This window comes from Poeciliopsis prolifica, unplaced genomic scaffold (assembly GCF_027474105.1).
Source record: "Poeciliopsis prolifica strain line A6 unplaced genomic scaffold, Auburn_PproV2 SCAFFOLD023, whole genome shotgun sequence".
Classification (NCBI taxonomy): Eukaryota; Metazoa; Chordata; class Actinopteri; order Cyprinodontiformes; family Poeciliidae; genus Poeciliopsis; species Poeciliopsis prolifica.
Window position 1 is genome coordinate 2837630 of NW_026562398.1, and position 12800 is coordinate 2850429.

At 38.9% G+C, this 12800-nt stretch overlaps 1 protein-coding gene across 2 annotated transcripts; it reads right to left on the reverse strand.

Moving 5' to 3' along the window:
• Positions 1 to 2675: 2675 nt before the first annotated feature.
• Positions 2676 to 12798, reverse strand: slmapb (sarcolemma associated protein b). 2 transcript variants are annotated; one of them, XM_055046023.1, is made up of 10 exons: positions 11135 to 12798; positions 10826 to 10885; positions 8040 to 8168; positions 7853 to 7927; positions 7449 to 7751; positions 6489 to 6759; positions 6196 to 6367; positions 4571 to 4705; positions 3701 to 3788; positions 2676 to 3291 (listed from the first exon to the last, which is right to left on the reverse strand). In XM_055046023.1, exons 2-9 carry the CDS (start codon positions 10875 to 10877, stop codon positions 3705 to 3707), a joined length of 1221 nt encoding a protein of 406 aa, XP_054901998.1. In that variant the 5' UTR covers positions 10878 to 10885; positions 11135 to 12798; the 3' UTR covers positions 2676 to 3291; positions 3701 to 3704. The 2 variants fall into 2 exon arrangements, with proteins under 2 accessions (XP_054901998.1, XP_054901999.1); XM_055046024.1 differs by lacking the exon at positions 3701 to 3788.
• Between the last annotated feature and the right edge of the window lie 2 nt (positions 12799 to 12800).

Here is a 12800-nt window from a genome sequence, read left to right on the forward strand (position 1 = left end):
CCATTTACATATACAATAAAATATGTTCTTTCAGAACTAAAATGGCGCTCTTTAAATAAAATGCAGAAGTCAGAAAAACAAACATAGAAACATTTAGTTCAATCAACTTGATTTTCCAGAAAGAATTGGTAAAACCCTTTTTAGTCATTTTAATGTCAACACATATGAATTATCACATTTTCTAAATATTCATTGAAACATATATTTTAAACCTTCCACAAGTTTTTTTATGGTAACCCTCAGGATGAGATTTATAAAATTTAGAATATTGTCTCTTCTCATTAAAATCCCTGAATTACATTTCAAAACACAAGAATCTATGTTTTGTTGTTATTCTGCTATTTCAGAGATTATTTTAATTGCTGTGGCTGATAAGAGGGGGCAGAAATGCAAAGCAGTAAATGACTGCATTGCTAAAACCTACTGAATGCAGTGCAGAACTGTCACTCTGCTGCATCTCTCCTCCACTGCAGATGACCTACATACAAAGTAGAGCAGAAGAAATGGACATGTTAACTGTGCAGAGGGGCTCACTTTGAGCAGGAACGCTTCTTATATTTTGGTCTATATGGGACAAAGGGTGCTGGCCTAAATCTACGAGTTGCATCCACTGTTGTGTCTGTATTCTCATAAACACATTGTGTTGCTTGTCATGTTGTATCCTGAGGGATTTGTGCCTTTCAGGATACAACAGAAAGCCAAATGAACAGAAATGTCAGGGCCATCGCAAGCAAAACGTCCAATTAGCCAACATAATGTTGGGAAATATGCCGTGTCCTCCCTCACACAGGAAAAGGCAAAGGGTCAAACTGCCTGCCTGAAGGGAGGGACAGCTCTGACTGGTCATAAGCTGTTGACAGAAAGGTCAGCTCTGCCAAGGCTGGATTAGTGGATAGACTGGGAATGTTAGTCATCAGGAATGACCAGTAACATTTGCCGGAAGATTAACCACACAGCTAGAAATAAAAGAAGAGGGAGGGGAGACTTTTACATCTGTCCAACACAAAGTCAGATGATCAAAATATTCTTGTGCCACACCCTAACTCCCTTAAAGAGATAAACCAGCGATTCATCCACTTCCATGAAAGGCAGGAATTCACATAGCCTGAACACTTGAAGATTCTGAGATGAATTTGCTTTGGGTGAAAGTTTCAGAGTACTGTTCTGTTCAGATTTACTTATCGGGCTCCATAGACAATTCATTTGCACTATGGAACTGTAATAAGACTTATTAACACATTATTAAACACTAGTGTAAAGTCTGCAGTACTTAAGATGCTTTATTGTGCATCTAGAAATGCTAACCTTTGACATTTAACACTAGAAAAGGTTTTTACCAAAGTTGTAACTGTGAATGCTGCTTATTAGTGAAAGGAAACAATGGTGTAAGAGAGTGTGCTAATTGGTAGTGAATTAAGAAAGGGATATAATGCCTAATTAAAAATAGACACTCAATGGATGCTGGACTTCTTTGGTCATTAACTGAAATGACCAAAGAAGTAATTTATTTAAACTACTTCTTTGGTCATTTTAGCCAATGACCAAAGAAATCTTTTATTTAAATGTGACTTTAAGATGAGCATCAATAAACAGATCGCATCCATCCTTTTATTTAAAGGCCTTATTTAAGAACTTAAGAGAACGAAGAGTGTTACAAAGACCAAGGAACTGGTCAGGTGAAAGTTGTGAGGAATTTAAAGGAGGACAGAGTTATAAAATACAATCCATATTTCTGAACATATTATGAAGCATGATTCTTCATCAAAAATGGAAACAGTGTGTCAGAGCAGCAAAACTATTAAGACCTGGCTGTCCATGTGAGCATCAATCAGAGAAGCATGCAAGAAATCCATAGTAACTTTGAAAATCCACAGTGCAAGTAGGCCAATCTGTCTACATGACAAACACTTACCAGTAAATCCACAAATTTAACCCCGATGGGCAACATTCTGTGTAGCTGAAAACTGCATAGCTGAACAAACTATCCCCAATTTGAAACATGGTAGTGGCAGCATTATGCTGCGGGGATTAACAAATACTGGAAAGATTATCAGAGTTCACGTGGAGATGAAAGGAGCTAAATAATCCTGGAAAAAATTCTTTTAAAGCCTTTTAAAGTCTGAAGTGCAGGCAGCCGACTGCCAAAAAGTTTGCTTTCCAATAACACACTATGGTAGCTTTTCAGATGACTGAGGCACATCAGTAGAATGCATTTGTCTTAACTCAGTGTTTTGCTTCTATTTTCATATTTCAATACCATAAGAGGCAGGGACAGATATGTAACATAGTATTTTGGAAAAAGTAGTGTGCCATTTTACATTTTTATTGCATAAAACTAACTTTTATTTCTACACTAATCAGAAAATAATCAACCCCCCAAAATTAACAACAGAAGTCTGTTTTTATTTTATTTCTAATTATTATTTTTTTTTGCAAATGTGCACAGCTATACGTTTAAAATCTATAATGACGTACAGATTCATTTTACACAGAAATCAGTCTGCACTGGTCATTTTATAAAGAGATTAATTAACAGCACAATTCAGTTTTTCCTAATTGGGGCTAAACTTGATTTCTGTTCACAATCCTTAAATGGAAAGCAGAACAGAATACACGACAAAACATTTGCAGGAAAGAAACTGAGCCAAAGGGAAAAAAAAGACTCAAAACTCAAGTTGCTGCAGTCGTGTTTAATGATGGGCTCTGAAACAAAAACATTTTTTTTAACCAAATATGGTTTGTCTAAACTCTGCCTCTGGTTCTGCAAACACATCCAACACCATCAACCAACATACCGTTCAAAGTTTCCTTCAGTGTGCACTCCATTAAGGGATGTTATTGTGACAACTTTATTATTCTAAGAACAAAAACTGTGCTATGAGCAGAGAAACTCAAAGTGATTGACCTTAAATATAATTAAAGACACCTAAGTAGAATTAGATAAGCATGGTTTAAGTTTTACATTCATTAACAGATAATCCTATGAGTCAAAATAGTAAACTTGACACGGTCCAACTAAATTCCCATCATGACACGCATAAAAACTCACATTCTTTTAGAAACATCTCTGCCATCTAAAATAGAGCATCTTAGCAAGAAAAACTGTTAAATATGAGCCCACCTTATTACTGGTACAGATATGTAAAGGGGGCAAGTTTTGAACAAATCAAATAAGGATAAACCTCTACGTGTTTTTGTTTGGGTAGTTTGCCCTCAGGTCCTGAAGAGCACCGCGGCCGTCACAGCTGTAAGAGCCACAGCAACCACTGGCCCCCAGATCATCCACGGCTTCTGCAGGGAGCAGCAACACAGAAAAAAAAAAAAAAAAACTGAACACGACCAAATGACACCTTCTGTCAGAGGACCACCGACGTTCACACAGAGGGAGTTTGCGACTGAGATCAACACGAAACACGGCTGATGGAAGTAGCAAATTAAGGACAAGCTCCTTAGGATAAATATTAGCGTCATCACAGCCAACTGGGAGAAACAGTTGTTAAGCGTTAGCCATTCAGACAGAACAAACAGATGTCAGATGTTGAAAGCTGCATGATTAGAGGTTAAGATTTCTTAGACGACAGTTTTCCCCCATGGAGGGCGTTCTGGGAAAGCAGGAAAACCCCAATTAATTCATGCAATGATTGAAACTGCACCGATGAAGATGACAGATGTAGGCCGGCTCGGCAGGAGTAATGTGTACCTTGCTACCACATTGCGCCGAAGCACCAAAACAGCAAAGCCAGGATAAGGCCGATGACTATGGCTTGAACAGGCAGCAAAAGTGGCGTCTACAGAAGGGAAGGGATATTATAGTAATCAACTGCAATGGGACAGACGTCTGTGGGTGTTTAGCTTTCTTTGAAAATGTGTCACTCAATCACCCTGCCTTTAACTGGTGGTTTTCACAGTTGTTTGGGTGATAAGAAGGTGCCAGTGTTCAGCATTCCTCACACAGACACATGAAGTACAGTTGACAGCACAATCCAAGGATTGTCTTCAAATGGCTGATTGGTATTTGGGTCAATTTTTCCTGTTTGCTGTTCATTTGTTTTTTCCCCTATCCTGGCTGTCCTTAACACTGCAAAGGAGTTTTCCTTAACATGAACATTTATCCAAACTTAAACATTCTTAAGATGCTTTCTTAGGTGGCAATATATAGCATCATATCAGGATTTAATTCAGAATATACTGGTGCTAGTTGTCTCCAGGCTCAGGATATCCCCCTAAATCCCAAACTTTTCAGAAACTCTGCAGGTTATTACACCTAAATGTATAAATAATCCTTGTATGGGTGGAAGGGAACATAACTGCTGAAACAAAAAAAAAAACAATTTGTGAATCATAAAAATGATTCACATTTTATGTCTGAAAATTAAACTAAATTGGACACGGTCAATATAATGTTGCAGCAAAGTTAAAGCAGAGCTCGTCTACAGAAAACCAACTTCACAAAAGATGTGTTAAATAATTTCTAAACTCAGTTACGGATTGTTATTTAAACGTGTCTATTACATTAATGAATTGTCAGTTACATATAGAGAGAATGACGATGACAGGGGTCGGTACTTACATTTGACCCTTTCTCCTGTAAATCCTTCATGCCAGCTTTGAATTCCTCCAGTTGGTCTGTCAGCGTCTGTTTCTCCTGCTCAGTCTTCTCACATCTTTCTTTTAGGTCAGACAGCTCCATTTGAGCCTCCTCATACTGCACAAAACAAGTAAAAGACAAAATAAAAAAAACTATAAAAAACTATTTTCTTCTGGGTCTCTGTTGATGGAATAAATCCATCCTCTTCACAAGTTTTGTCCACTTCTCGCAATTGAACCTACTGCTGAATCTACTTTATGTTCAGCTATTCAGTGCAAGCTGAGAGTATCTGATGCAAAAGGAGCAAAAGGAGGCCCTCCGTTTCCTTTTTTTCATTCAGTGACTGAAAGAGTGGAGGTTAGAGATGACTTCATCTTTGTTTTCTTCTGGGCTACAATGCCGCTCCTGTCTGTTTGCTAGCTGATTCTGACTGGGGTTATACAGCAGGGATCCCACAAAAAGGCAATCTGCAGTATTTCTAAACCGATATTTATATTTACATATTTTAGGGGTTTAGGAGGAACGGTTAAAACTCCCAAAATTTCTAAGCTATTCCATATTTAACACGTTACAACCATAAACTTCAATATAATTTCCAAAGACGGGTGTTACACTGAGTTAAAGCAACACATAATTCTGAAGTGGAAGCAAAAGAATGCAGTTTATGGAAGCATTTGTATTGAGCCTCTTCACTCTCATAATAGAGTGTAACTAATTACCTTTAAAACACCCCTTAATTAGTCTGTTTGTTTCGTGATTCGATCTTGGTATAAATCCAACCAGTATGATGCTCAGCTGTTGGAAAGTTTCAAGCATAGTAATAGTCAGGTTATAAAACCTAAGTTTTGAACATTTCATAGATCCTCATCATCTTGTCTACTCCAGTCCAAACATGTCTTTTTTGGATGAATGATGAGAAGAAAGGGTTGTTGAGAAAAAGCCACATAAAACCCGGTGGAAGAAAAGACGGCAGATGTAATTGCATCAACAGTGTTTCCAGGAAGTATTGAATCGGGGGTTTAGTGTTTTGGTGTCAATATAAAACAACCGCTAAGTTGTTTCAAATAACTTGTAATTATGGTTAAAGATTGTAGGTAGACTTTGTGGTTGTTGTTTTTTTGCTGCTTTTCACTAGGAAAACAAAGAAGTAATCGACTTGATCATGTTTAAATTGAATCAACTGCAAGTGTTCTACCCTTGTTTCTTCTGTTTTTCAGACAAAATATTATTTGATTTTTTAAAAACATTTCTTCTAAGTATCATTATTGCTCCTGTGCAAAAAGACAGAAATGTAGTCTTGGGTGACTTTTATGCTGACAATTCACTTGCATCAATAAGTAAACCTCTCCTGCGTGTTGAGAGGGAACGAAGGAAATGTCATGAATAGTTAAAGACCCTGTCAACATTGTGGCTGTAAGGCAGAGTGGTCAGCAGCACATCACATGCAGCTGCAGTACTGCACACTGCAAATGTCACAAAACTATAATGACCAAAGTTCCAGATTTTATTAGATTTTCTATTTCCTGAGATCAAAATGAATAAAATGCATCATATGATTCAAATGTTAACACTGATGTAGAAACCTTGAGACTTTGGCATGAATGTACCTCTTTCTGCAGAGCCTTGGTGCGGCTTTTTGCCTCATCCAGCTGGGTTTGCAGCTTGGAGTTATCCTGCTGGTGTTGAAGTTGTACTGCCACCAGGTTCTTCTCCAACTCCTGTTGGGATTCTCCCAGGACTTTGAGTTTGCTACTCAGGTCAGTATTCTGGCCACGCAAACTAGCAAAAACCGAGAAAAAAAAAAGCAACAAAATTTGGAGGAAAACGGTGCTTAGTTTATTATAGAAAATAGGTCACATTTGAGGTAGTACAGCTAAACCTTATGTATCAGTGTACTGACCTGATGAGGTCCTGCTCCAGCTGCTGCTGTTTCTGCAGCAACGCCTCTTTTTCACTGCGCAGTGCTGCACATTGGCTCTGCACACTGGCCTTTTCTTTCTGGTGAGCCTTAAAGATTTCCTCCTTCTCTGCCCTCAGAGAGGCACACTCACTTTGCAGACTGTTCTTTTCTTTCTGATGCTTATTCACCATGTCCTGTTTGTCAGATCGCAGGACGGAGCACTCTTTCTGCAGACCGTTACACTCTAACTGCATAGACTGCAGCTCATTGGCTGCAACGAGAAATAGGTTTATGTAATTGTGCAGTCTCGGAGCAGATGGTTTGCTTTCAGTTTGCATGCAATATTCAAAAGCATGGTTTCAATAGGTTGGGGAAATTAATCAAAAAGTTAATTTCTTTCAGCAACTTAATTTAAAATGTGAAACTCATACACATCACAATACAAGTACAGAGGTTCCTACAGTGCATTGTAAGCCTGGCAGGCCACCAGGCTTTACTTGTGCCCCCACCATTGTTTATTTATTTTAGGTTTTTTTAATCATTGCCTTTTTTAAGACTTTATAGAAGGTGTTTAGGTATTAATATTTTCAGTCTTCCAATAACGCAAAGCTATCAAGTGCTATCAAATTTTCTGTCAACTTAAACATTTTTTAACTCAAAAACATGGCAGCTGTCTGTTTTTGACACTCTGTGTGTTATTAATCTTTATATTTATTGAAACGTTTCACAGCTTGAATTTAATTGCTGAAATAAATGATGTTTTTTGTGATATTCTAATTTATTAAAACAAACATATGTAATCCAAGTTTGAGCAGTTTGGAGAGCATCTCAACTATACAAATTTATTCTTAATGCAACAGAACTCATATTCCAAACCACTCAGTCAGAAAGGTGCATTTTTGTAAGTGCACAAAACAATGGTTGATTTGGTTTCGAGTTGTGTATTTGCGCCTTTTCTACCTTGTATTTCTGCTGTTTTCTGCCACTGCTTGCTTTGCTGGTCCAGATCACGTCGCAGGTCCTCGATCTCACGCTCGTATTTGCTGGCAGTCTGACGCCACTTGTCCAGGTCCTTGGAAGCAGTTGCCAGGTTCGACTGGACGGCAGTGACATCACGGTCGCGCTCTGCAGAGGCCGCCTCCAGGGCCCGTTTCAGTGACTTCATCTCATCTTGTGCTCTTTGCAGCTCGTCATGAGAACCGGAGGAGACGTTGATCTGCTCCCTGAGAACACCCACCTCATCCTGGAGCTGCTGCAGCTGGCCTGTCCAAACCCAGACCAGTGTTTAGATAAGAAGAGGTGCCTTTTAAAGACTCCTCGAAGAAAGAAAGGATTTCTAGTCTATAAATAAATTTAAAAAATACCTTGGAGATGTTTAATTTGTTTGGAAGATTGCTCAGCTTGTTGTTTATGTCCTTTCCTCTCTTCTTCCAGAACACCTTTAAAATACAAACGTATATTTGGAGCTTGCTATATCTGTAAGCATGAAAGCACTGAGAATCTAAATGGCTCAAATGTACAGTATGCAGCATCTTAGCCATTACATATTACCTTGTAGCTCCATGCATTTCTGCTTCTCTGTGTTGGCAATCTCCCGGGCCTCTCGAAGTTCATCATTCAAGCGCTGAATCATTTTTTCAGATTCGCCGGAAGAACCCATGTTGGACTTGGTCAGATCATCTGACAATGAAAAAACAATGTTAGAAAATCTCAACTGAGCAGGTTAAAGAGCCTCATATGGAGGATGAAGACTACTGCAGACTTACAAACACTTATCAGCATGAACGTCATGTTAAATTTGAAACTGATCAGTTTTGAACTGTGCTTTCTTAGAAAACACTGAGTTCCCTTAAATCAAGGATCAGAATCCGCCTGCTTAGAGATGCTTTTGATTCGTAATAACTGGAAAAATCGATCAATATATTTAATGCACATGTGCTTGAAAATTTTGATGATGGCATTTGACAAAGCGTAATGTTTATAGTTGGTTTCATAATTAGTCACTGTATTATGTTACTGTATTATAGTTTAAAGCACTTTGAATTACCTAGTTGCTGAAATGTGCTATAGAATTAAACTTGACTTCCCAAATCAAGTCAACCATAACAAATGCTGTTTATTATGGTTTAATTTCCCTTAGCAAGTTGCATTTGGACTATGTGTTTTCTTGGCACAGAACTGGCACAGCTGGGTGACCAGGTCATCCAAATTTCACTTTCTTCATCCTTCCAGCTTCAGTGTTTTTATTACATGGTGAACATTGTAACAGCGATTTCAGTCAAACTTGAAGTCGTCAACTTTGGACAATTAACTTCTTCCTTGGTCACAACCCTCTAAGTCTATGTTGATTAAAACTGGCTGAAACTGGATGAAGCTTGTGGTTGCTGACTTGTTGCTGAACGCTATAAGCTCAGGGAGGCAGTTTGGTTCAGGCACTGAGTACTTGAACTAGCAGTTGTTCCCAGGGCAAGAATCTTCAACGCTTCTAACCTCAACACTGTGGACAACCCACTCTTATAAAAATGTCTTTGCCAGAGGCAAATTAATTTTAAATAACTCTACCGACTTTCCCTAGAGTAATGGTTCAAACCTGGCCTAATTATGAAAGAAGTTACTCATGGTAACAAATATCCTGTGGTTTCAGGGTCCACTATGCTATGGCATATTTAAACCGATAATAGTGAACTTGTATGTATAATGTCAAACCTTGCGGGTCTCTGTCATTTTTTTATTGCAGTGAACAGTTAAAATCAATCATCAAATCTTCATGATGTTTAAGATCGAGATCAAATTTCGTGATGAGAAATGAGTTTCCATAAAACTACAAGAGCTGAAGATCTCACTACGTTAATTCAGCTGCAGGCCCAAATAGTTAACCAGGGCTGGTAGATGATTTCCCAAGATATTGAAATAGGCCTGTTACATAAACTAATTACCCATCCAGAAATAGGCACAACTGTAGCGATCTGTATTTTCTGTCCAAGCTTCTAAACCAAATTGTCCATCACCCCAGCATCGTACCACTCTCTGGCACATTGACATTTTTTATTATTAGAACCAACCTACAAACAATGCACAAAGGAAATGGACCTGCCAACGTTGTCAAGGGTCTGTTGTGTCTCCTGGGAGGGGTGGAAACAAACTCCACAAATATTTCAGCTTTGCAAATTCCCTTAATCTGCCACAGCTAAGAAAAGAGATGACCTAATCCAGCGCCGGGCATTTGGTCGGGAACCAAAACAAAGAGGATCGGCAGGTCGAGCTTGTGCACCATAAATGGATGGAAGGACTTGAAGTGCCATGACAAGTTACAGTTGTTCATCGATGTCTCTAAACTGGACAAGTGTGAAACAATGGCTAGGAGCTGGTGACATCCTTTGACGAAAGCACATGACCACCCAGCTGCGTGCCAGACAAAGGAAGAGAGGGCATGTTTGCATATGTATGAGCGAGAAGCAGAATGTGAGTGGGTTCCCTGTCCTGTAAGTCCACTGTTTGTGTTCGCTTCATTTGAAAGACACAAGGAGGATATTGCACACGAGAGTGCAACACGTTATCTTTAGAAACATTAGCACTAATGTCTTTTAATGTCACAGAATGACACCTGACAAAGCAGATATAGATTAGTCTGTGAGTAAAAATACCCGGTTGACTTCAGGGGGGGATGGCGAGCATCATGCTGCCTCGAGTGACGACAGAAAACAAAATGAAGGAGAAAGTCTTTTTTTAGCCCAACTGCTGAAGGCCAGAGCCATCGCAGCCCGTGTTTTCCTGACGTCTGTTGCCTTCTGAGAGGCTGATGTGGCAAACTGAATCAGAGGTGCTCTGAATGTCCACATTATTCTCTTGAAAAGTGCTGATCAACCTGCCAGCAGTGATATTCAATTACAGCTCTAAAATGTTCTGTCTGAAGGTGTCTCTCTGAAGTGACAGAGAACACTGTTTCCCTTGTGCTCTCTCTCCCTCTGTCTCTATAATGTGCAGTGTAGCATTACAAATTCATCTGTCATGCAAAATTGATATGCTTGGACAGTCTGACATGAATCTCCTTATTTGTTTCAAGATGTCTTGTTGTTGGCCCATCATTGCCTTACCTGCAGGCTGCAATAGATTCATTCTCTAATATGTTGGAATAAGAGGTCATTCTCTAAAATAAGGCCATCTACCGCCATACGCTCTAAATCCAAGTCATAGCTCCAAACTCTGATCTTACTCATGCCACATTAGTGTTATTTTTAGCAAGGTGCGTTGTGACATGAGAAAGATACTGCCATCTCATTCAGCTTAATCATGTACATCCATGCTCGTTGAAATAAATAATAGCAGAGGCGAATTACCTTTAATCAGTGAAACGCTGTTGAGTGGATCACTCAGCTCTTTCTGATCCATTTGCTTATCTGATGAAAAACAGGAATAAAAATGAGAATATAAATTCAAATCAAGCAGCAATGTTGACAAAACAAATAACTCCTCTTGATAATGCTGGAGATTTCTTTAAAAAAAGAAAGCAAAAAAAAAAAAAAGTGCACGCTCATCTATGATGACGGTGGTTGTTTTTAAAAGAAACAACAGCTTAAAATGTCCCTAAATGACCAGAGGACATAATACATACAGATTAAGAAGTAAAAAGCTTTGAATAATATTACCTTAGGTGATCCAGGAGCTACAGCGCTCTGTGTGCCGAGGCTACAGCAGTCCCTGACATGAAGAACTCTTCAGCAACTAACAGATTTTTTCAGACGTGAACTGGAGCAGTCCAAGCAGAAAAAAGGGGTTGACTCTGATGTGACGACATACGTTAAACCAAACCTCCCTGCTGAATCTGGACTCAAACTACCGAGGAATTAGAACGAGGAGGATTAAAATAAATACACCAAGTGGTATCATCCTCCTGTGCTTCTGTTCAAGTAAAATGCTAATCCTGAAACACAGGATTTCCCCCCTTTATATGCAAGTCCAAAGCTCCTGGGTCACAGATCTGTATAGGACATCTCGGAAGCTGCAGCTGCACACTGACACAGAGAGGTTTTGTTCAGGCTCCGGAGCAGCTCTAAAGCTGGTTGGTACTGAAGTATAAACCTACAGGATGACACGGAGTAGCGACTGCCACTGCAGGACTGTGTGTGATGAATGTGCAGCATCCTCCTCCTGTGTTGCTTTATCCTGCGTACCAACAGAACAGCTACAGTACTTCTGTGTTTGTGAAAGATCCACATATCATCTGTGCAGAGCTGGATTAGAGAGTAACAAACAGTACTTTTCAAAAGTATTTATAACATTTAAACTTGTTTATGTTTTTCCACATTACAGTCACAAACTTTTGTTGTTGTTTTTTTGGAGGGTGGGGGTCTGACAGATTGATGCAAAAACCCAGTTGCCTCACCTACCTGTGGAGAAATTCATTTTGTTGCTGTTACAAATACAACTCTTTGAGAACCTAGCACTTCTGTAAGCATCGTTGTCTTGCCACAGATTATTAATTGTATTTAGGTCTGGAGTTTGACTTGGCCATTCCTTACATAAATATGCTTTTATTCCACAGGAACTAGTTGTATATTTAGGGTTATTGTCCAGTTTGTGGAAAGTGAAAGTCTTTGGTTTTCTTCCAGGACTTCTGAATATTTAGCTCCATCTGTCTCAACAACTTGATACTGCAACCACCATTTCTGACTGTGGGTATAAAGTGTTTAAAGAAACAATCAAAGTCCACACACACACTTAACATTTTGAATGTAGGACTACAAATACCACAACAAATTTCAAAAGCTGGGAGTCATCCTACATAACAAGATCTTAACCAGTTTTTGAACTTGCTGAGTGCCAGATCACTCACATAATGTCTTTAACTCTTTTCTTGACCATAATTTTCAATAAAAACACATACAAAATCACATAAGAAATCAGTAAATACACACATTTTACTTAATCCTTATCATGTGGCTTTTTCGGATTAGGTTGTTTTTCTAATTTAATTTGTCATATTTTTTTATTATTTCATACCTTTTTATTATTTCATACTTTTCAATCAGTTTTGGAAACGGTAGCATAAATGAATTAACAAACAACAAAAAAAAGAAATGAGTCTGGTTGTGCGACCTCAACTTCATACACAACTTCAGTAACAGGCTGAAAAATACTTTTTAAAATAATTAATGGTTGTTGTGAGTGTCACACAGTGTGGGGTTTGCTCACGACTCAAAACATGACGCTGCTTATGTTAATTGGCTGTAGCAGTTGATTTAGCCTGAGATAAGAGGCCGGGGGCTGTAATTAAAGCTGGTTTGGCCGCTGCTGCTGTCAGCCCGGGTTCAG